Raw genomic sequence first — 24,267 nt, forward strand, 5'->3', positions numbered from 1 at the left:
TCAAACCGATTTACACTATGCAATTTTGACTGTGCATTTGTACATACATCGGATTGCACAATTATGTGCCCTTTGTAAATCGGCCTTAATAATTTTGCTAGTGTTGGTATGTTAGCACAAAAACATATACTGTCTGCTCTATTTAACACATTCAATATGGGACATACTTTTTGAATTCCTCTCAACTAACTTTGGGTCAAACTTTGTCAACTTAAGCAGTTAAAGTTTAATTTGGAAAGGGCTGTCTGTTAATCAAGATGGGAGTCAATTTTAGGTCAATGCTATTGATAGGACCCTGAAAGTTTCCTGTATGTACAAATAGCTGAGAGCCCTAGGTCTCCAGAATGGTGATTCACATCAATTGGCATGCTCCACAATGAATGTGTTCATTGGGATTTACTAATATGAATTCATAGTTGGCTCATTGATAATCTGTACTGTTCTAGGTTTCAATGTCCTTTTCTCTGTCCTATTCTTAATAGCTTTTAAATGAGGACAAATAAGGCTTTGTGATTGAAGCTTGGAGTGGTAAACCAATTCAAACTATTTACATATTTAATAGTGCGCCTAATACAGACCATGAATGCATGAAGCTTTTGTTCATTTTATGTGAGGCTTCATGTATGTAGTATGCTACTGAATAAAGATAGGTATTAAGCACTTCGGAATGGGTGGTTTAAATTAGTTTACCTTTCCAATTATTTGTCAATCATGTGAGTTTAAGTTTTGGCTCATTTCTCTACCTAAATAAACAGCTGTGAATGGATTGGAAATTGCCTTATGAAAAATTGCCTACTTGATAAATTGGACTCAGATCTTTAGGGATTATGCACTATGGTGCTATCAAAGATCACCTTGAGATTCATTTTGATTGTAAATAATGGATTGTTAATTGGGCTCCAGAAAACAGGTCTAAAGCTGTTTTCACACACACCAGAGAACCAGTGTCAGCACTGGTGCTGGCCTTGATATAATACAATGAAAATGCACTCACAATGGCCAGTATATCAAATTAAAATTGGTGCCAATGGCACCCACAAGTGCAATTGACTGTGAACTTCCAAAACCCACTTACAGCTAAGGCTTTCAGTTCTATGGTTCTCAATAATCACTTTCACACACATAACTGTTTTTGTGGTGCCGGAGTAGATATTTCTTATTTTCAGACTGCATCTGTTATAAATTTTGTCCAAAATGAAACTAGCTGCGAGTACTGGCATTTCCATGTGAGTGAAAATAGTCTAATTCAGCAGTGTTAAAGTGGTTAATCCGGGATTGCAACTGAGGTTAATCAGAGAAAGTGACAGCTTTAGCCCTGCCAGTTTGTATGAAATCGGCCATGTGTTTTATTCTCAGTAAATCGCATTTTTTGGTATTTGGCAATTTCATATCCATTTACATTTTGTATTATCTTGAAATCTGAGTATTCAATTCAGTGATTCAAATGCACACTGCATTACTCTTGTATGTGTTGCTGCTAATGGATTTCATTCAAAATATCATGCATGGGACCTAGCTCTTAATACTCATATTTTGAATCAAATTATTCATTTTTATATTTGAATTGGCCTTAAAATCGTTGAATTAGAATGGCTTTTCATGATAAATCTGTTTGATTCATAAGATGCTCATGTGGAATGGTTTCAAAGTGCATTTAGAAAAACTTATTCTATCATGTGTGATTATTACAGATTTCTGGATGTCTGAACCATTTGTAATGCCTTATCCCTGTATTTCAGATATGTTTTGCAAGAACTTGGCCATGCTGATCTTTTACCTCATGTAAGTATTAATAAGCAGTATGTATGTAATGTAATGCATCACATAGTTTGGAGATTAAAAATTTCACTGGTATAATCTCTAGAATATTTGTTTGCTAAATGAGAATCCTTTCATAATTTTACTGTCGGATCCTTTGTTTATTCTAGTTGCCAGAAAATAATGCTCTACAAGGACTTTGTGGTGGAATGATAGAAGCTTGGAAATTATATGGAAAGCCTGAGTGAGTACCATAACTTTTAACAATGGTTTCTTTGAATTTTTTTACTGAATTGCATACGGTTTAACTCTATGCTTTGATTGTTGTTGTTATGTTATTTATTCCCATAAAAATTCTTAATAAAATGCAACTGCTAGTAACAGGCTCATTGACCAAATTTATTTTACTGTTCATCTGAGGCAGATAAAGGTCATTGTTTTGGTGGGCTGGTTCAATACTTCTTGCCTGTTGGCAGAATGCAATACCTCTCAGCAGTAATGTGACTGAAGTATGATAGGTGCACAGAAGTGGATTTTGGATATTCTCCAATTATTTTTAAAGATTATTTGTAAAGGTGGTGAAAGAAAAACTTTCTCAGGAGAGCCACCTTTGGCATTGTTTTAATTTTTTCCAAAATTACAGTAGACAGTCTCTAGAAGCCTCTAAGCGAATGCAAAACCTAAACTCTCCCTATTGAGGCACCTTGGCTCTCTTATTTTGTATGCATTGATTGTAAGATTAATGTTCCTTTTTATAATTGATGATCTATCAGTTACAGTAAGTTTACCTGAACATCATCTCACAATCTAGTCCCCATTCCTACTTTTAAATACCGTATTCAGTTTAGCCTATTAATTATAAATCCATCCATAAAACCTATTCTCTTCCTTCGTATTCCCGTCTTACTCAGCATCCAGGTAGTGACCTAGATGCTGCAGATTTTGCAATAATATTATTCATATTCATAAATCACTTTCATTGAACAAAAAAGAAACTTTTGTTTTACGGTTTGAGTAAAAATATCTATGGGGTTTTCTTGTTTTTGCTCAGTATTTGAATTTGCAGATCTCTATTACATACAGCAGTACCTTGGTTTGTGATCACAATCCGTTCCAGAAAGATGGTAGTTAACTGATTTGTTTGATAGCCGAATCATTTTTTTGGATTACGCAATTTGTGAAAGGGAGAATTTGTTCCTAGCCCCAGCTTATGCGCTATTAATATGTATGGGGAGTGGTGAGCTGTCCCAGTGCCATCTATTGGTTACTCTTGTGGCCCAAGCAAAGGGAGTTTTGTGTGCATAAACCCTCACCAAAATAATGATAAATCTAAGCGTCCTGGTAGCGCAACTGGTAGAGCACCTGGCTGGCAACCAGGAGGTTCTGGGTTCGAGTCTCAGTCAGGCCGCATTTTTACCCTCTGATTTCTGGCTCTTTCCATCTACCATAGCACCGTTGTCCTTTTCCTTTTTCTATACAAATTATTTAGTTTTAGCAATCCTAGTTTAGACGAAAGTTAATGGTCAATTTTAACCTCATTTGAGAAAGGAAAGATTGGCACCCACGCGATGCCACTCCACGTGACGTCACAGGGACCTAGATTAGAAGATGCATTACGAGTAGAAAGGAGTTTTACATTGTCTGAGATTACCCGTGCATGTATGAGGCATAGAGCTCAGGGAAACATCTCTTAATAATCACATATTAAATTAGCCTATGGTCGGAAAGTTTCTTTCGTTTGATAGGGTATTAATAATCCATATTTAAGCCAAGCACTACTTGCTAGCATGGTACACTATGCTACCACCATACTCGGGAGCAAGCAGCCTGCATCATAGCAGCATTCATAGCCTTGCACCCAGGAGGCCTCACATCACACGGGCTTTTCTCAGCATTCATGCTTAGCCATCGCGTTTTCGCGTGCTTGAAAATTTTCACATTTCATTAAATCACAAAAAATAAATATTGTCATTTAAAAATCTAAAAGCGTGAAATACGTACTCTAGGAGTAATAATATTTTGATTTAGGCAATGAAATAAAATAGGAAACCACTCTATTGAACTTTGGAGGTTACTCCCTTTTCTATCGCTAAAGTAGGCAGTAAAAACTTATCCAGCGTCTGTTGCTTTTCCTTTTTTGCAGAAATTAATGGAACGAGACGTGATATTGTCATTGAAAATGTGTACAGCCCTCTTGGTTACCATGATTTTGGGATGAGATTTTTCAATAAATGCTTGCGCATTCGTCCACTTATCACGAATTTCTTTAACCACTAAACTTGGGATATCCTCCTCGCCCGAAGACATATCCTCAGCCAAAGTCTTTTGTTGCTTATTCTGAGGATGCTCCAACACTTCTGTAGTAACTTTGGTACTGTGGTCTTCCACTAGTTCCTCAATATCCTCACTCTCCACGTCCAACTCCAAGCTTTTTCCTTTATGGAAACAATGTCATCCAAATTTTCTTGATTAAAACCTTAAAAATATAGCTCTGGTACTCAGTCAGGTCAGAGTTTTCTCCATCCTGAATTCATGGTGCGGTACATCACTTGGTTCCATTCATTATCGATAAGATTAAAAAAATTGAGGGTGTATAAATGATTTTTCCAAAAATCTTTCAGAGTTAGCCAAGTGTCATTAGTTACTTCAAAACACTTTTTAAATGAGGCGTTAGTGTATAATTTCTTCAAGTTAGAAATGATCTATTGGTCCATTGGTTGTAACAAAGGGGTTGTGTTAGGTGGCACATATTGAATGTTAATGAGTTGAACTCATCAACTAAACCCTCCTCTAAGCCTGGAGGGTGAGCAGGAGCATTATCTTATATGAAAAGGCAGTTCATTGGCAAATTCTTTTCTTGCCAATATTCTTTCACGCTTAGTGCAAAACTTCATGCACCCACTCAACAAAAAATAGCGGGGTCAACTAGGCCTTAGAATTTGTGCACCACGTAACAGGCAATTTGCTCCTGATAGTAATGTTCCTTTTGAACACTCGTGTATTGTCTGAATGGTATACATACCAACAGCGGCTTAATCTTAGAATCTCCACTTGCATTACCACATAGAAGAATAGTAAGCCTATCTTTCTTTGGCTTATGCCCTGGTAATGTTTTTTCTTCCTTTGAAATAAAAGTTCTCTTCAGCTTTCTTTTCCAAAGAGAGCTGTTTTAATTTGCATTGAACACCTGTTGAGGTACATAAGCTTCTTCCTGAATAAATTTAGTAAACTTGGCGACAAATTTCTAAGCTCCTGCCATGTCTGAACTACTTGCCTCTCCATGCCTTACTATGCCGTGTATTCCACTGCTGTGCTTAAAATTTTCAAACCACCCTAGGCTTGTCTTGAAAACTAATTCAGTCTTACTTACACCTCAGGATTTCTTCACCAAATAATCACAGATTTAAAGCTCCTTCTAATAAATAAATACCTCACTAATGTCACTTTGTAACAGTTTCTCATTTAGAAAAATTAGTATATAGCAACTTCTCCACTTCTTCAAGAGTCTGATGCCTTTGCTTTGTTAAAGTATTCACTCCCTTAGCAGCATTAATATATTATTTTAGTTTTCCCTTTATTACTTCTTTATTCTTTAAAATAGTCGATATCGTCAGCTTAGACTAAGAATGGTTGACAGCTCAATGCTCCATTTTCGTGTCAAGCGATGATTTCCTTTTTCAGTTCAACTGTTGCTCTTTTCCTTTTATGTCAAGTCTTGTGTGACAGCACATCTAACTGTCATAAAGGAGTGAGGGTAGTTAGGAGTTAAGAGATAGAAGGAGAAGGGTCTTTGACCAGCTGAGGGAGGGGGGAGTAAAGTGGGTGAGGAAGCAAAAGACCAAAAGTAATTTATTAATCTACTTATGACATAATATTTATGATAATTATAATGATAATGTATATTAATGACTTGTTATTATGCTGAGTACGGTTTTTCTACTTTACGAAATGAACAGTTATTATAATTTGTTAGTTGTATTTCTCATGCAGTCACCAAGTTTTATAGTAGCCTACGTTAACAGTTCTTTGATCTTGTAATAATGTTTTAATTCAAATTTTCTAGTTTATGTCACAATATTAAAATTTCTTTTTTATTATCAGGTCTGTTATATTATTTGTTGTGGAAGATATAACCTACAACATATGTGACCAGCGATTTCATGAATTTGAAATTAGAAAAATGGAACCCAAAGTACGTGTGATTCGACGGACTCTTACTGATTTGGGTAAAAGGTCTACTTTAACAGAGGAAAAAATTCTCATGATGTAAGTAATATGCATTGATTTTTTTTGTTTTTAAGCCTTTGTAATTGTTGCCAATTGTTCAACATGACTTTGCTGTCAGTCAGCTATTATGCAGTGTTCACAAGGGCTGTGTACACTTCCACTGCAATGATACTAACTTACAAAACTGAGTCTCAGTTTTTAATCAAACTTTGTAGTGTTGTAGTCCATTGTTAGCTGTCCACAAATCACTCCCATATGGGGTTATATAACCAATAGTTTAAACAAAAAATGCTGTTAAACATTTACAGCTCTATTGTATATATGTTCCCTTAGAAATGTGCTCCCATCAACTAGGAGCAGTAGCACTGTAGTTACGATATTCGACTCCAACCCGGGGGTTCTAGGATTGATTCTTGGATGCGCCACTTTAATCATAATTTGTTTCTACCTTTCATTTTACAAAAGCTTACTGTTCATAATTATTTCCATAGTTTTCAAAGAAAATTTTATTTTTTCTGCAATGCGGCAGCATTTGATGTTTCCATTTTTTCACACCGAAGCCTAATTTCAATTACGTTATTTTCGTGTTGCAACACAAAGTGTTTTCGCAATACAAATTTTTGGGTAGTATAAATTTTAATTTTTTCACTGTATCCGAAATATAATTACTCGAAAAAGCATAAATATATTTCACTAGTTGCAGAAGCACGACTCCTATTTGCGAAGAACTACCCAAACTGGAAGATAAAAAAACCTCAAAACTTGCACATGATTCAAAAGATAGCAGCTAACACTTTTGTTCCGTATCCCCTGCGATAAGGTACGGTTGCAAGTTAATATTTTTGGAAAAGAACCGTTGAAATCCCAAGAAGGGCCAGCTGTGGAGGGAAATGTGTCTTCTTCTGGAGTTCTGGGTGGTCATCCATTTTTTCCATACAGCTACAGCTCTTAGTTGATGAGAGTGAATTTCTAAGGAAATATAATAAAGCTGTAAATGTTTAACTGAGTTTTTTGTTTAAACTATTGGCTATAACCCCATATGGGGGGGGGGGCGATTCATGGACAGCTCACAATAGACTACAACACTGCAAAGTTTGATTGTAATCTGAGACCCAGTATTGCAACTCTCCTTTTGTTAGTTCTGGGATAGGGAATGATTGTGAAAGCTGCAAATGTGGGTAACTACTCCTCCTTGAGCTGGAGTGGTGTCAGTATATGGCATTGAGGTTTGGGGCCATTCTTCCTCCACTAAAGAATTATTTATTTTACAGAAAAGAGCAATTAGAATCATTACGAATTCAAAAGCTATGGAACATTGTAAACCTCTATTCAAGGAGCTAGGCATAATGACATTGTATGGTCAATATATATTTAAATGTCTTATAAATGTAAAAATGAACTTGGACAGCCATAAAACTGGTAGTGACGTTCACCATCATAACACTAGACTAAAAAATAATCTCATTCAGCCCAGTGGCGGCTCGTGAGTCAAATGCTGGGGGGGGCGCACTCCACCGGGGGGTCATAATTTTTTAATATTTCGCGTATTTTATTAAGTATTTACGGCAATCTAGGAATAAAATTTTGTGATGTCACATGTTCCGTTTTTTTCAACAAAAATACGTAGTTTTCCTAAGAAAGCTTGATTAATAAATACTAAAATGCAGTAGACTCTCGGTCATACGGATCGGCTTAGTCCGGACTCTCGATTATACTGATCAATGATCTTAAAGAATAGAAATATATTTGCTGCGATATTTTGCAAATACAAACGAAAATACGTATCTTTAGGTTTTAGCGCCTACATTCTTCGTGCGGATATGCCCGCAATACTCTTATGTTGTTCGTTTTGCAATCATAATGCGTTATTTGTCAAATCTATACAACATTTGCAATGATTCAGGTAGCAATGACACTTGTAACACCTGAGGAGGGAGGGGAGTGTCACTGACTTCCACTGGGCAACAAACACTATTAGAATGCACGCGCTTTGCTATTGCAGATGTAAACTTTGATTGCGGTGTTCGCGTTGCTTCTTGAATACAGTATGATTTAAAATCAATAATTAAACATTTCTCATACATTTTTAACAAAATCTGAAATACTCACATGCCTTTAGTTATATTGCAGAAGTCCATCCTTCTTTCCTTTTGTCCAGCAAAGTGATCAATTACACGTTCGTTGAAATCAGCGCCGGACAACAATTTCTTTCCGATTGAACACATGGCAAGGGCACTAGTCTATAAATAAACAAGGGACGACACAAAATGGGCCGACGAAAAATACGACCAAAAAGAACAAGGTGCCTGGACACAGAATTGGGGACAATTTTTCCCTATATTTCCCTAAAACATAAACGAGCACTGTTGATTAATTCCTTCTTGAATGTACACACAGCACTAAGAAACTTCTTAATAGGCAATTACGCACAGTTAACTCCTCGGAAATGATGTCTGAACTCATTTCACTCCGTTCTTTCCGAGAGTCTTGCCTGGTCTTGCCGTTACATTAAGGACGACTCTAGGGAGATAGAAGTCTTGGTCCACAAATGCTGATTCAGCTGAGGGACGAATTTAAGGTCAGCAAAGGCATTCAAGCAAACAAAAACGTCACGGACCAACGCCTTGAGTCTAAGATTCATATGTGGTAAACACACGAAACGCCAACGGGTTGCACTTGGAATAACCATGTCTTCGAAATCATTGCCATGATATAATAGAATATAAATTCTAGTTCGTAAAAGAAGATGACACTGAACCACAGATAGGAGCTGTAAGGATCTCCGCACTGATATGAACTCTTCGAAGCCACTTAAATCAGACCCAAGTGACATTTTCCGTCAGACAGCTACCGCTCTGCCGCTGAGGAATTAGGTGAACATGAACTAATAGAACGTCGGAAACTACACTGACAGGCACCATGCCAAGTTGTCGCGTCTCGCACAAGTTGCCCGGGATACAGCTGCTGCAGGATGCAGATCCTTAATCATTGAGCCCGATTCCACACCGCGATGCTTGGAAAAGAGAAGCACGGAACTTCCGTGAAGGCTACGGGCACGCAATTACACCATCACGCTGTAGTGGTTATAGGAAACCAGGACGTAAGACAAATTGTCTACGCAGGCAAGTGCCTGGCTATGACTCATGCTATCTCTTCTTCCACTTCCCCTGCTGCTTCCACTTCTATTATTCCTTTCCTCTCCAGTTTGGCCTTGACTGGTAACAGTGTAAACATGCCCGAGTTCGACGAAATCTCCGGTTCCCTTGTGCCGCATTCAATCGCATGCGAGACCATGGCAATAATTGCGCATTTGCGATATGAAATAGACAATTAAAGATAGTAAGTAACATTTCTCTGAAATTACGATTTATTAACCATTGAAGAATCTTCTAAAATTCATCAAGAGTTTTTTTCTCACTGCTGATCATCATCTACAATGTTAGAGCAGACGTCCAAGTAAACTTGAAACATTCCTTGTCAGCAAGTCCATAAAATAATGCCACTTTAAGAAGGGGATTCTACTGAAAATAATAACTCCGGTGTAGCATTGTATTAAAAAAATGCAAATATCTTGGTGCTTTTGCGTCTGATGTTACTTTTTATAAAGATCGCAGAAAACTTCAAGCAACTGTGAAATCATGCACGGATAATCCACAACCCGAATAAACCACAGCCGGATAATCGGGAGTCTGCTGTATTCGCTGGTCAATAATGGGTGGTGATGCACAATAGGGGATCCAGGATAGGGACAAGGGGGGGCTAAGTACGGGGTAAACTCCCTGAAGCATTGCTGGTCCGAACAAAAATTACCATTCTATCTAGTGTAAATTGGACGTCCAAGGGGGGGCTATATCCCTCCCCCCAAAAATCCAACACTGGTGATGCATATAGGGTTAGAGCATGTGATAGTCTGCAGAGTTGGTGGCGGAAGGCACCTAGGTCCAGGTTATGATAGGATAGATCCCGAAAAGGTTTTGCACATGCTTAAAATAATTATGTGTTAATAAGTTCTTTACAAGCTATCTAAATACCTAATTAAATGGTGCCTGTTAATGTCTCTGATATTTAGAGGTAAAATTTTATTTCAACTTTAAATCTGTATGGCAATATAATTGCTTTTCTGAAGTCTGTATTCCATCACTTCACTGACCTTGGAACGATCAATACAAATATCATGATGTAATCTATTTGATATCTCATTGTATTGCCTGGGCTATTCCTGGGTTACCTACTCCCATGATAATGTTTGTATGTGACTCCTCCAAAACTCAACTACCTTCTCCCGTCCATCATTTTTACTTCTGTATTTATGTATATTCCTCAATTTCATTTTCATCTTTCCCATACCCCATCTACTTCCCCTTCCTTATGATTTATAATCACTCTGGCGACCACAAAGATAATCGGATGAGTTTCTAATCCATTCACCCAAATCTCAAAGCTTGCATTATCTATCCCTATAATCTCATCACTCTGTCAGATATAGTAGATTATAGGTACCACTAGTTGACTGTCATCTCCAAAATTTCACATGTGTATAATATGTACCATGTGCCCAGCACAATTCCCACTCATCTCATTTCTCCATGTCTACACTGTTTGATTGGATTAATTTTTTTGTGCCAACAATTGAGAATTGTCAACTTCTTTATTATATTTACTCCATTTTACTGCTTAGGCTAGGTACCTTGTCAACTGTAGTGAGTGCATACATCTGTCATAGTTAGAGATGTAGCTTTTCTTCTGAGGACCACCACTATAACACAGCCCTAAATGTTTCCCATGTTTTGTGATCAACCACTGTTCTGGAACTTTAAGTGGAACTAATTGAGTTATCTTGCTCAAAAAATAGACTTGCAATAATGCAGGCACTCAGTGATACATCCTTTGAAAGCAAATGATTTCTTCTAACAATGAAGGCTGTAATTGGCATCTGCCGGGTTGATTGGTTATTCCTGCTAATGTTTTAATGGCTTAGTTGTCCATCACTCTCAAAGCCTAATATGCATCAGCCTGATGGCAGAATGACTCAAGGCTTGAAAGCATTGGCATAAGTGGAGCAATTGACCAAGTGGAAAACTCATGTAGGCTGTAGTGATAGCATATAGGTTGGCATTACTATATCGTCGCAACCCTTCCATGCTGGGACCATTAAACAAATCCTTTAAATCCAGATTTTAATCACAGAGGAATTTTTCTAGAGTATTAAAAGGTTCTCGGGCATTCACTCCGAGTCATCTGTTCTCATACAAAATAGCAACGATTTACATTTGCATTTGATGTGCCCTTATTTTTGCATTTGCCATGTAAAATTTAAGTAGTCCTGATTTTGTGTGATGTATTACTGATGATTTCACTTATCTGTCCTTTGCAGTGATGGCCTGGAAGTTGCTGTTGTATACTATAGGTCTGGATATGCACCAACACAGTATCACTCTGAATTAGAATGGGAAGCTAGATTAAAAGTTGAAAGAAGTCTTTCTATTAAGTGCCCTTCAATTCAGTACCATCTTGCTGGTACAAAGAGAGTTCAACAAGCCCTAGCTTCCCCTGCTGTATTGGAAAGATTTTTAGATTCTTCAGTTGCTGCCTCTGTCCGAGAGATATTTACTGGACTTTACACCCTTGATCTGGTGAGAATGCTGTCGTGTGTTTATATTAAGGCTTTTTTTATGTGTATATTCTGGACATTTATTTTTTGAGTGAATTTTTTAGCCCTTCCTGCTGGTGCCTACGAGAATAAAACTTTTTCATGCTGTGCTGCGAGTAGCACAAGAACATTTTAAACATCTATGTATGGAGCTCTTTTTGGGGGGAGTTGCCCTGGTCTTCTCATCCCTCCGATTTTGGGCATAACTCAACAGGGTACCTGACCATTACCCCAGCCACTGGACTCAACCCACTAACCCTATCTTACCTCAAGTCCACGGTCAAGTGATTGCATTACCAGTATTTTGTTAAACCAAATACTGCTTATGATTTTCAATAATTTACTCTTCTATAAGAATAACTAATATTTTTCAAGCATTGTGGATTTTTTAATAGATTTCTAGAGTTGAAATTAACAAAGTTAGTGAACACAAGGTACTAAGACTCTAAATCCAGAAGTCTGTTATCAGTAATGGTAAAATTTCATTTAAAAATTGCTTACGCACAGAACAAAATGAAGAATCCATTTCATATTATAAAAAAATTTGATTATGCAACAAAATTTTTATTTTCAAAAACCATTGAAAATATAACCACTTTACAGCAGAGTGTAGATTGGAGGGATAGGCGACTGATTCGTAATCTGTATATGGCCCAGACTGCGCAAGTGAGGGTAGCAGACGGAGAATCTGGGTGGGCAAGAATGGGACGAGGAGTGAGGCAAGGCTGTCCTCTTTCGCCACTGCTCTTTAACGTGTATGCTTAAGAGATGGTAAGGGAAGCGTGGGATGAGTAAGAAGCTGGAATAAAAGTGGGAGGAATGATGTTCAAATCAGTGAGATTCGCGGATGATCAGGCATTGATAAGCCAGTCAGCGAGGGGGCTTCAGGCTCTAGTGGATGCATTATACGAGCATTGCGAGGAGTATGGGATGAGGATTAATCACAAGAAAACTAAGGTTATGCGGTTTTGTAAAGCATCACGAGCGAGGAATGTGAGAGTTAAAATAAAAGTGGGTTGTGAAAAACTTGAGCAGGTTGAGCAGTTCAACTATTTAGGCAGTACGTTAGAGGAAAACAGATACAGTAATAAGGACATTAGGAAGAGAATTTTATTAGCAAAGGAGGAGTTCATGAAGAGGAAGGGGCTTCTGAGAGGATCGTTATGTAAGAGTTTAAAGAAAAGGTTAGTGAAGAGTTTGATTTGGAGTGTAGCGCTCTACGGTGCGGAAACGTGGACATTGAGGAAAGAAGACGAGAGTAGATTGGAGGCATTCGAGATGTGGGTATGGAGAAGAATGGAGAAGGTGAAATGGACGGAGAGGAAAAGGAACGATGAAGTGCTGGGTATGGTTGGCGAGGAGAGGCAGCTTTTAGATGAGGTACGGAGGAGACAGAATGTATGGATGGAGCGAATCCTTAGCAGGGAGCGGACGTTGAAAATGGTGTTAGAGGGTAGAAGAATAGAATGTTAGGGAAACGAGGGAGGGGAAGGAAAAGAGAATAGGATTTTTAGATAGATTGAAAGGGAGTAGGCCTTACAGTGAATTGAAAAAGGTAGCGCTGGAAGGAAGGGGAGGCTCCCAGGTCACTTCTTTAGTACTCCATGGAAACCTACCTTAATCGGTAGAATACTGTAATAATAATAATTGTAATAATTACTTACACAGAATTCAAATACAGCAGAGTCCTGCAACAATGAGGATTGTAAATGAGTGGCAGTGTCGGGCATAATTGCCGAGATCCTAAGGGTCTCAAGCAGGGCCTGAATGCATCCGACTATTAGTGGTCACTTCCCTCCTTCCGTGCCAGCTGTTGCCAATGTCCACTCATTTACTTTGAAAAATCCACGCCACTATACCCGACATTAGGTCTACTGCATATGAAAATGCTTGTTGGCTCCATCTGATTTAGGGCGACAGGGTTAAAAGATTTTTGTCGATCCTCATGCTTTACATTTGAAATTTTTCTGAAACCAAGGTCCAAAATAGAACGGCTCAATTTTTCATTAATGCATACTTTTCTCTTGCATTAAGGCCAAAATATGTCATCTTCAAAGTATTTTATTATAGTCAAATTCGAAGCAATATTTATGCTTTTACGATACTCTTACTATTGTTCTTCCAGTTTATTTTTTCAAATTTCCTTATTACTTTCACAGTGTCTGCACATGTATTTGTAGCACCTTGAGTAATACTTTGTTTAGTTCTGATTGCATTGGCCAATCTGGCATGACTTGCACACCTTGCCTAATGAGGAAAGATGTCACGAAGATTGAATGGCACTTCTTTTCTACATATCAGGTGTGGATAGCTCCTCAACAATTTTCATAATGAAAGTTCTACTGGACATCTTGGAGCCATATACAAGCCTGTACAATATATCATCCCTCAATATTTAAAACTTGGAAAGGGTTTTCTTTTAGACTCAAAATTGGTGAAATGAATTTGACATTCATGTGCTAAAATTTGGTTCATACCTGGTCCTCAGTAATGCCTTCAACCCCCCAGAGAGCTTCTGAGCACTGTGGTGCTGACTAGTTTACAGTGATGTGTGATTAGTATTGTTCAACATCTTTGACAAGACAGCGACTGGCATACAAGTTGTACTTGCTGCAGAAGGGTATTCCTCAAGTCCTCACAGGAAGCCCTGCGGACTGCATGGCAGGTAGGAGCGGATGTAGCAAGGAGGCAGCTACACTTCACTTGGGTGCTAGCAGCAATGCACAATCCTAACAACACATTTCAACTTAAGGAGGGATCCCCACTGCCCATGAAATATATAGTGGTGACTCATTACGATGCAATGTATTCTAGTTTCGCTAATGTGTCTCTCCCTCACTTTAATGAAAATCAGAGGTTACAAACTGTTTAGAGGATATTAGAGTCAATTTTGAGTAATTTGCGTGTGTGGTAAGGTCATACACAATTATATTTGACACAATTCATCCTAAGAGTTGACAAAGTGATCTAAATGACAGTATGAAATACAATAATGGTCAGTTGACTGCTTGCAGTCATTATAGGTAAAAGCTGGCATTGCACGTGACCTGAAACATTCTTCCAAAAATAACTTTATTTTCACATAACTTGTACCAAAATGTTTACAGTAAAAAACACTTTGCCTCCTTAATCAGAAAGTAATGAAGTGGTGTGCAAAAGTAACAGAAATGGTCAATTGGCTAACCCCATCATTCTAGTGTTAATATATGTGGGAAGTAATTTGGGACAATGCAAGAATTTCAGATGGTTTCATGCTTCAGATGTATTATGTACATATGTAGTATTTTTTTCACAGCAAGCTAAGATATTGTGAAATAAAATCCCTAGGTCATCTGGCAATCAATTGGCTCTTTGTGTAGAATGGAGATGAAAAATTGACTACAGCACAAAAAAATGAATTTATTTTATTGATGGATTTTGAAGGATAGGGTATTCCTAGTTTATGAACACATCCAAATAAATATTGATTGTTAACCTTGGTTTTACTTCAAGGAGTGTCCTGATAATTTTTTATTCCATTTTTGCTGCAGAGTGATGAAGGGAATGCTGCTGTTGAAATGGCTCTTAAGAATCCTACCCATTATGTTCTGAAGCCTCAAAGGGAAGGAGGTGGGAACAATGTTTATGGGGAGGAAGTCAAACTCATGCTGGAGAAGATGGGTAACTCAAATGAACGCAGTGCATGGATATTGATGGAGCGTATAATTCCACCGGTCCAAAGATGTTACCTTATTCATCCCAATTCAGATACTCCTGTGTACACAGATGTGGTCAGTGAGCTGGGCATATTTGGAGTAATAATTGGGTAAGTTCTATTGGTAGTTGAAGAAATTAAGGAGGATGGAAGCTACTGAAGGTTGTTGGAGCGCTTGAAAGCTAAGGTAGAAATTTCTTTGTGTGTATACTACTCACACTATGCTCAAAACATTGGTCTGATTAGTGGTATTGAATTACAAAACTTGGGGAGACTGCAAAGCATATACTACTTTCTAATGCTTTTGGGCAACCAGGGTGGCCTAGACAACCTTGTATACATGAAAGATGAAATTCATCATGAAAAAGTATTAGCTGGGATTGGAACCTAGATTTCATGAATGCTGGTCAGGTATGCTACCACAGAAACTGTCTGTGGCAGAATAGTAACAAAGTTGGGTTCACTTCTGTGACAGTGGCTTAATAAGGTAGACAATTGTCAGGCGTTTCCTGAGATATTAATTTCCGGTCATTTAATGTTACACAGCAATATTTTCACTTAAAGTTTCAAGATAGAGGATCGATTGACATTTATTTTTCTGTCTGTTCTATCTCATTTTTTAAACTCTTATTTCTTTTCAGAATATATTTTCATAAAAATTAAATTCTAGTATAATGAGAAGCATTTTAATTCTTACCAGGCAACATTTTCATAAAAATATTAATCTACAATGATGAGGAAAGTGTTGATTTCTGCTCTCATTTACCCAAATTAATTTAAGTTTACTTTTGGGGCACATTGAAAGCCTGTAGCAAGCAATTTCTTAGGGCATTATGGAGAAAACTGTTTGGTAAAATTGGGAGAAAATACCGGGAAATGACGCAAATAAACTTGTGGTCACTCCGTGTATTTGAGGAGAAGTTGTGAGACTCATAGGATTGTGAATTTTAATTCCCATTATTGATAAGTGGAAAATGCCTAATCGCATTAGAATGAAATGAGAGCAATATTTATACAGCAGACTCCCGATTATCCGGCTGCGGTTTATCCGGGTTGCGGATTATCCGTGCATGATTTTTTTTTCTCTCGCTCAATTTTTTTCCGCGATCTTTTTCAAAAAAATAAAATCGGACGCAAAATCATCGGAACAATCAATAATTTTATGATAAACCGGGCTTATTATTTCCGTTAGAATCCCCACCGTAAAATGGAAGCGATCGCGCGCTAGCTGGGAGCACCGTGCTCCTCTTCTCCAAGCCTCGCAGTGCGCGACCGCGCTCCGCTAAAAAGATCGCGAACTGGCGAAGAAAGCTCTCATTGAGTCCAGGAATCACAAAAAAATAACAGAATAACTGCATAAATAAGATATATTGTATATTTTAGGTAAATTATGAGCACTTCAAGACATTTAAGTGAAAGTTTGGATTATCCGTGTTTTCCGATTATTCGTGCCGTCTCTCCCTATCATAAGCCCGGATAATCGGGAGTCTACTGTAGTTGAGTATGTGAATTATTGCTACATTCTGAATGCATTATTATTGAAGTATTACTTGTGAACCATCAGCTTAATTCAAATCGCTGTATAAAAATTCTATCAGCTATGTATCATTTGCCTTGACGAGGTTGAAAAAAATTACTTTCTATTTTATGACTGATGGGCCTAGGAAGAAACTTTTGGGACCCAAATCTGTGCTGATTGGATCATTAGTTTTAGTATCACTGTAATTACTTTGATAACTATTCCTTTTTAGCTCTGTGTACTATTCACTCTCTTAATATTACTGAAAGGTTGATAGGTGCATATAGTTTAAAAATATATGGTGGTATTGAATTGTTATTTATTTAATTTATCACATTTTCCAGTGATGAGAAGGTGATTCTGAAAAACAGCCAGGTGGGACACATGCTGAGGACCAAGGTGGCCACTGCGAATGAAGGTGGTGTTGCTGCTGGCTATGGAGCTTTAGATAGTCCTTTCCTTGTCGAAATGAAATCTTGTTGTCATCCTATTATCCAAAACTGAACATTTTTATGAGTTTTTTAGGGTTAACCTGAATAGGTGGGATGAAGGTTGATGGGGATGTATCACATTATTAAGTTTGTGCAAGTTTTTATTAAATAAAATAATTAAACTTTCTTTATAATAATGTTTGTTGTGATTTTCATCTAAAAATCTATATTTTTGTTTCATCTTTCCTCAGAATAAATAATTATGGAAGAAATCCTCTCTGGCATAGTATTGGAACTATCTCAGGAGATGCACATTTGTAAAAGAGCTATTTTTGGGTTTTCTTGCACATATATTACATTAACTGCCCAATGCTTTTTTCCTTTCCCAGAGACCTTTTCGGGACTAATAATTCCAACTGCATTATTTATAAAAGAATTTACTCTGTCACTTTGATATGATTTATTTAAAAACGGCTGGTTTTGGCAGTTAAACCATTCTCAAGTGAGAGTGATGTACAAAAACTGTGTGTATATAGTTAATGTGGAAGAAAGGTTGTGCAGATGGATAGGGATCCTCAGGAGGTAAGGTAGCAAGCAACAGAGGAGAAGGGTTTGGGAAGGAGATATCGTTAAGGAGGAAGTTGGAATACCTTACCTGGCCAATCGTTTGTTTCTGTCAGAGGTCCATTTTTCTTCCTTTCACTGTTTAGTGCATGACCTTTGGATGGAAGTCACAATGGTGGACAATTCATAAAGTTGCTGAGTGGAAGCCAGCAACTTATCCATGTGAAGCAAGTTTTGTTTTCTATTGTCCGGATTTTAAAATCACACCCTGTTTGGCCATTGGCTCATACTCATTGGTTTTTGCCCAACACTGTCTTCAATTGGGCCACCATAGTGACTTCCACCCACAGTGATTGGTCTGGTGAGGAATACCAACTGCATCCTTAATGACACCACCTTCTGTAATCCATCTTTCCTCCCGATGAATTCCTATCCATCCGTAAACCCCTCCCTCCACATTATTACCAACTCCCAATCACATTTTTCTTTTTTATTTAACCCTCCTGCAGGCGTGCCATATTCTCTGACACTAGCGGGCGCTAGTTACCCTTGCACAACCCACGCCCTACCCACCATTAAGGGTAAGGGAAGGGTAGAAAAATCCTTCGTGTACCCTTCCTTGGAACTCCTTCCCTTACCATCCGTCAACCCTTCCTCTACCCACCGTTAAGGGTAAGGGAAGGGTAGAAAAATCCTTTGTGTACCCTTCCTTGGAACTCCTTCCCTTACCATCCGTCTACCCTTCCACTACCCACCATTAAGGGTAAGGGAAGGATAGAAAAATCCTTCGTTTACCCTTCCTTTGGACTTAGCATTTATAACTGAGGAAAACATATCCTGAAAGTGTCTCCTCAGCTACTTTCACCTGCTAAAGAGCATTGAGTTCTGTACAAGAACGTAAGCAGTCTTTGAAAGCAAAGATAGACGGCTACACAACTAATCTTTAAAATTTCCTTAAGGAAAACAGTAATATACATATTCAGTGGTGTAGCCATGGGTGGAGTCCGGAGGGTTCGGCCTCCGCCCCCCCGAAATATTAAAACAATCATTTTCCTACACAAAAGAAATCAAAATATAGAAAAATAATGAATTTAAAAAATATTTCTTTGACTATTGAAGTTTTTTCGATTATGAAAAGTGTTTGAATAAGTTGAAACCCAATACTTACTATCCTGTTTTTCAAAACTTTCCCCACCTGGTTTTGGACCCCCTCCCCCCCCCCCCACCAAACGAAATTCCTGACTACGCCACTGTACACAATGGTTACTATAATTGTGTGAAAAAAGCTATTTTAGAAGATCTTTCATTCACGTTTTAGGATGTAACCTATTTGTGTGGCTGACAATGAGACATCGTGAGAGTGATGTTCGGTATTTGAATGCCGATCTTATTTTCTGAAACGAAATAGGTGTGGTAGAAAAAAGTCACAGCTTTCTTCGACATAGGCCCGGGTGTGAATCTCATCTTAAGATTTTGTAGTATAAGTTCTGTTGAGAAATTTTTATGTAAAGTTTCTTGATAGCCGAGGTTGTTGATTCACTTGTACATAATTTTCCCAATATGCAGGTCCTGGGTTCAAGGCCATGTGAAAGCTAATTTTTTTTCTGTCCTATAACTTTAGAAATCACTGTTGCAACTCATCCCCATTCGTTTAATTTAGTTTATTGGCGATTTTTAAAATTTTTGTGTTAATTTATGGATTTTTAGTTTTTATATTAGTCCTACCCTTCCTTTACCCTTCATTGAGGCTGGCCAAACCCTTCCCGTACACTCCAGGAAGAAGAAGGCGTACCCACCAATGTTCTAAAATACCCTTCGTGTACCCTTCGTTTGAGGCTGGCCAAATCCTTCCCGTACACTCCAGGAAGGAGAGGGCGTACCCACCAATGTTCTAAAATACCCTTCGTGTACCCTTGCTGAAGGGTATAGGAAGGTTACACCTATCCTTCTTGTACCCTTCATTGAGGCTGGCCAAACCCTTCCCGTACACTCTAGGAAGGAGAGGGCGTACCCACCAATGTTCTAAAATACCCTTCGTGTACCCTTGCTGAAGGGTATAGGAAGGGTACACCTATCCTTCCCTTACCCTCAATGGAGGGTAGACCTCTCCTCAATGGAGGAGTTTATTTTTATCAGGGCAATGAAGGGAGTGGTTGATTAAATTCAACCTAAGCATTTCTTTTCTAAAGCAACTATGTATGTTCAACACAATTGCTTTCTGCCCTTTCAGTGCCCTATCGGTGTGCCCTTTATTTTATAAAAATGCCCTCCACACAACCTCTGCAATCTTAACAATCCTCCGGGGAGGTGTCTCCTAACTGCCAACGTTGGCAGCAGGGAGTTGGCTGTACAGCTGCATCTTCCTTACTAGGCTCCTAAGGGACAACAAACCCTCAACTTCAGGGCAAACATGATATTTGAATGACAAATCAAATTAATTCCCAGAAAAATTTTTCATGGGTGTGGGATTCCTTTGACCTCGGTTCCCGCATGACAAGAATTTCGGGGATGCTTCTTCCCTTCATTCCCCTACTGGTTAGGACCTTAGACGTGAACTATATGGTAGATTTTGCAGACTGATGACCTAGGATGAAGACTACAGTTTCGGGCAGCACGAAGTGTGGAAATGGACCCCTAACTTTCATAGGCAAACCGTCTGGGGTCCCTTCCAAAGAACATCACCCATGATACCCAAAAGAGTGCAGGCGGCCGCGGTAATTTAAATAATAAAAAGAGAACAAGTGGGATGAGAGTATGGCGCCTGCTTTCATTTGTACTACTGGAGTACTCACATTCGCCATAATAATTTTATTGGTAATTTCTGAAAATTAATTCAAACTTTCACGTCCACTTTCGATGGTATCGATTTTGGTCGTCAATTGGCAAAGTTAACTTCGTCTGTAATATTTACAACGAAAAAAATATTAGACTATGGAAAATGGTAAGAAATTTATTGCTTCATGGTAGATTAATTTATTACCCAACCGATTTTAGGTGGACAGTGATGTAAGTAAGAGAAAGCATATTTTTGCGCATTGCTGACCGTAGACGATTATTAGCGCTGGAGAGCAACGTTGCGAAAGGTTGCAGTAGCTGTAAAACTATGTTGACAAATATCAAGAGAATAAATCATTAGTCCCCTGAAAATGCTGTTATGAGTAATATATTTATACTTTCTGTGGATCATTTAATATTTATTTCATTTTCCGCGTATATTGACCATTAACACGTAGATATTTGGCAACGTTGTCGGAAAAAGTAGTCGAAAGCAATATGGCTGATAACAATACAAGCTGAACATAGGATAATTACATGTCCGGAAAGCTATTGACTATGATTTCACATAGGCTTTCTACCTGCTGTGCTATTTCCTGTGACTTGGTTAGTGTTGTGTGTGCTGTGGCATTTTTGAAAATTCTGAATTTCTTTATAATGAACCCAGTTAACTCATCTTCCGTCTGCGGTGTACGTTCGGTGTAGTTTTTATAAGTGATATCATCGGTGAAGACTTATGCAAGTAGTTCACGCAAGGATTTTCAGCATAAATGATTTTCCTAATTGGAATAGTGCTTCTGATGGTATATTGATCTACTGCGGTGTTTTGCCCGCAAGTGCATTTAAGTGTTGCCACATTTATGTCATAGTTATTATCAGCTAACATTATGTTTTGTTTAACGAAATGGGTGGATTAATGGTACAGTTTCAAGTATTTGAAGTCGGAGTAGTATATTAACATGATATTTAACCTGAAACACCCATTTGTGAACTTTGCGTTTATGTGACAACCTAAGCTGGGTCAAAGTAGGTGAAATGTCTCTCTCTTGTTGGTTGAGATGAAGAAAGTGGTTGTATATGGCCGTATAGTTCTCTATTCATGGTCCTAATGGTCCTAATACTGCGGCATTGTTTTGAGGAAGTTAAAGGTCCTTTGAACCATTAAATATGTGAGATTCTAAGCATCCTATTCGTGATGAATCTTATCTGTTGTATGTTTACTTCTAAAAGTGGTTAAAGAAAGGAAGAGGCTTAAGATCATAAATATTTTTGGCCCTGAAATTGATTAGATTAGATAGAGTTAAGAAATTTTCTGCTTCCCGATGGGCGCCATGATTACCACAAATACCCGGCGAGTAGAATGAAGAAAAAAAATGTGACGTCACTAGCAGGCGTGGTGGAGTTAGTTTCAACAAGTATTATTTTACTAACTATTTCATTCAGCTTTTGGTTTAAATCATCTCAATTATAATTTCAGTGACTTACATTCACAAGGTGCATGTTTGTCAGGTGTATTGAAATAATAAGAAGCCCATGGGCAGTAAACATAGCAGACGGCCTACCTTCGCTTCACCCAAATTTAATCTTGTTATTAGTAATTACGTTTACTGAATCACAGGGCATTTGCCTTACCAGCATAAATAGGCCAAGCTGATGGGGTTCGTTTACTTACGGCTCTGAGGTGCACGATTTTTTACTAGGAGTAAGTTACCTCGGGCATTTCAATGGAATGAAAGTTGTCTCTCCGTTCGATATTGATATCTTGTGGTTTTTATATTTAGGTAGCGTTTTTGGGTAAATCAGATAATGCATATGCAAATATTATATAGGAAAAATTGTTTTAAATGTATTTCTCATATCCTCATCGCTTAAAATATTTGACCATAGACTTTTGTCTTTCAGGCAACCTAGTAGGAATGCCTAATGTGAAGAGGAAGCCATTTATTGAAGTTCCATGCTAGTCTGTGATCGTTCAACCACCAAAAGTTGTTCAAAATTTCGTGAAAATAGTAATCTCTATTTTTTTACTATTGCTATGTATATATCTTATTTATTGCCGCCAAAGCATCTTGTCTGCAATCAAGTTATGTTTTAACTTGTCTAAAAGAAATCAGTTAATGTTAATGTGATAGTTGTGTGCTCCGAAGATGTCCATGTTTTTAAGTAATTTGAAGAAGGTCCTCCACCTTGGAGGAGGAAACGATGGAAAAAAGAAAAAAGGATTCAATAATATTAAAATGGATGTGGATCCTGAGGAATTTTGGGAAATGGTGGGTGAATTAGGGGACGGTGCATTTGGTAAAGTTTATAAGGTGAGATTTTATGTATAGTCTTGGCAATATTTCTTAAGCCTGTTAACATTGGTAATGACTTATATTTAGTACATTTATGATGAGTGTTTAAAATTTTGGAGTGGCATTTCAGGCCCAGAGACGCGGAACAGATGTGTTTGCGGCTGCCAAAAGATGTGCACTTGAAGGGGAAGATGATCTATCAGATTTCATGATAGAGATTGATATTCTGTCTGAATGCAAACATCCAAATGTAGTGGACCTTCAGGAGGCTTTCTTCTTTGAAGGGAAACTTTGGGTAAGCTTTTTTTCTCTCAGTTTTTCCATTTCTCAGCTCAGTTTTTCCATTTCGAATTTTATCTCTGAATTGTGGATTAGCATGGCATCCCTATTTCATGTTAAGCTGGAATTGCATGATTGTATCATTTTTGCTCCCATTCTAGGGTTAGCTCCAATGGTAGCATGGATGATGGTAGATGTGGCCTTTATTGGTAATTTTTTCAGTGATAGAGATTTCTCATTGCTCACGATCAATGCGGGAATGAAAGATGGAGGTTCCTTTGTAATTATTGCCAACATATGTGTTGCAAAATCTACTTGCACCTGTAGGCTATGTCAAATTGGATTTGTAGGCATTTTGTTCTGCTTATGTGTTTATATGGTGGTGCTGAACAACATTAACATGTTTAAAGTACTCAATTCATGAACAAAAGCAAAGTGCCTGACAGATGGTGGCCACAAATCGAAGCTTCAGGAGGATGATCTCGTGAATGAAACTGTTGGAGGTCAGACTGTTTTTGTGATTCCTTGGTAACGTCCGGAAAGATTTCGATAAATGTCATCAATATTTTATGGGATAGCTACCGAGAAAAATTTTTCTCATAAATTAATTTTGACTGAAATAAATGTTTATCAACTAAAGTAATAGCTGAATAGCATTAGGAATGCATCTGATTTCTGGGACATCAGTAACATGTTTTCACCTTTCCAACCAAGATTGTGCGTAATAGTGCGTTAGATAAAGCATACAAGCTGTCTTCCTGAATGCTTCCTAAATCAATATCATCGGTCTTCTGCATATCTAACAATCGACACTCATCAAGTTTTTATCAAACTTGGTAGGATGGTAGTGTTAGTCATAAAAGCCCAAATATTAAAGGCCCCTAGCCTCGTTAGTGGGCACATATGAGCGAGGCCGCTGGGGAATGGCCAGTGAGCTGCCTGAGCCTGTCCCCCCTGATCTCGTGGTAGGGCTTTGGGAGACGAACGGTGGGAATAAGTGAAAGGTGAGAATGGTTAGCTTGATTAATTTGTTAAGAGAAATGTTACCAAGGATATCTTCAAAGCTCTTCACTGCT

General features: G+C 38.0%; 2 protein-coding genes across 4 annotated transcripts in view; both read left to right on the top strand.

Moving 5' to 3' along the window:
* LOC124156278 (glutathione synthetase-like) overlaps positions 1–17,473 on the top strand; it is a 32,306-nt gene extending 14,833 nt beyond the window's left edge. For both annotated transcript variants that reach the window (XM_046530723.1, XM_046530724.1), the window contains 6 exons: positions 1,740–1,782; positions 1,929–2,002; positions 5,860–6,024; positions 11,360–11,618; positions 15,166–15,440; positions 17,193–17,473. In XM_046530723.1, the coding sequence (XP_046386679.1) occupies positions 1,740–1,782; positions 1,929–2,002; positions 5,860–6,024; positions 11,360–11,618; positions 15,166–15,440; positions 17,193–17,352 (976 nt within the window). In that variant the 3' untranslated portion in view covers positions 17,353–17,473. The remainder of the gene's footprint in view (positions 1–1,739; positions 1,783–1,928; positions 2,003–5,859; positions 6,025–11,359; positions 11,619–15,165; positions 15,441–17,192) is intronic.
* Positions 17,474–21,091: 3,618 nt separating this feature from the next.
* LOC124156280 (serine/threonine-protein kinase 10) overlaps positions 21,092–24,267 on the top strand; it is a 57,740-nt gene continuing 54,564 nt past the window's right edge. Inside the window, exons 1-3 of one of the 2 annotated variants that reach the window (XM_046530727.1) lie at positions 21,092–21,224; positions 22,521–22,930; positions 23,043–23,207. In XM_046530727.1, the coding sequence (XP_046386683.1) occupies positions 22,766–22,930; positions 23,043–23,207 (330 nt within the window). In that variant the 5' untranslated portion in view covers positions 21,092–21,224; positions 22,521–22,765. Of the gene's footprint in view, positions 21,225–22,095; positions 22,321–22,520; positions 22,931–23,042; positions 23,208–24,267 lie in introns of those variants that run through there. The other variant, XM_046530726.1, reaches the window with a different exon arrangement.

This window comes from Ischnura elegans, chromosome 3 (assembly GCF_921293095.1).
Source record: "Ischnura elegans chromosome 3, ioIscEleg1.1, whole genome shotgun sequence".
Taxonomy (NCBI): Eukaryota; Metazoa; Arthropoda; class Insecta; order Odonata; family Coenagrionidae; genus Ischnura; species Ischnura elegans.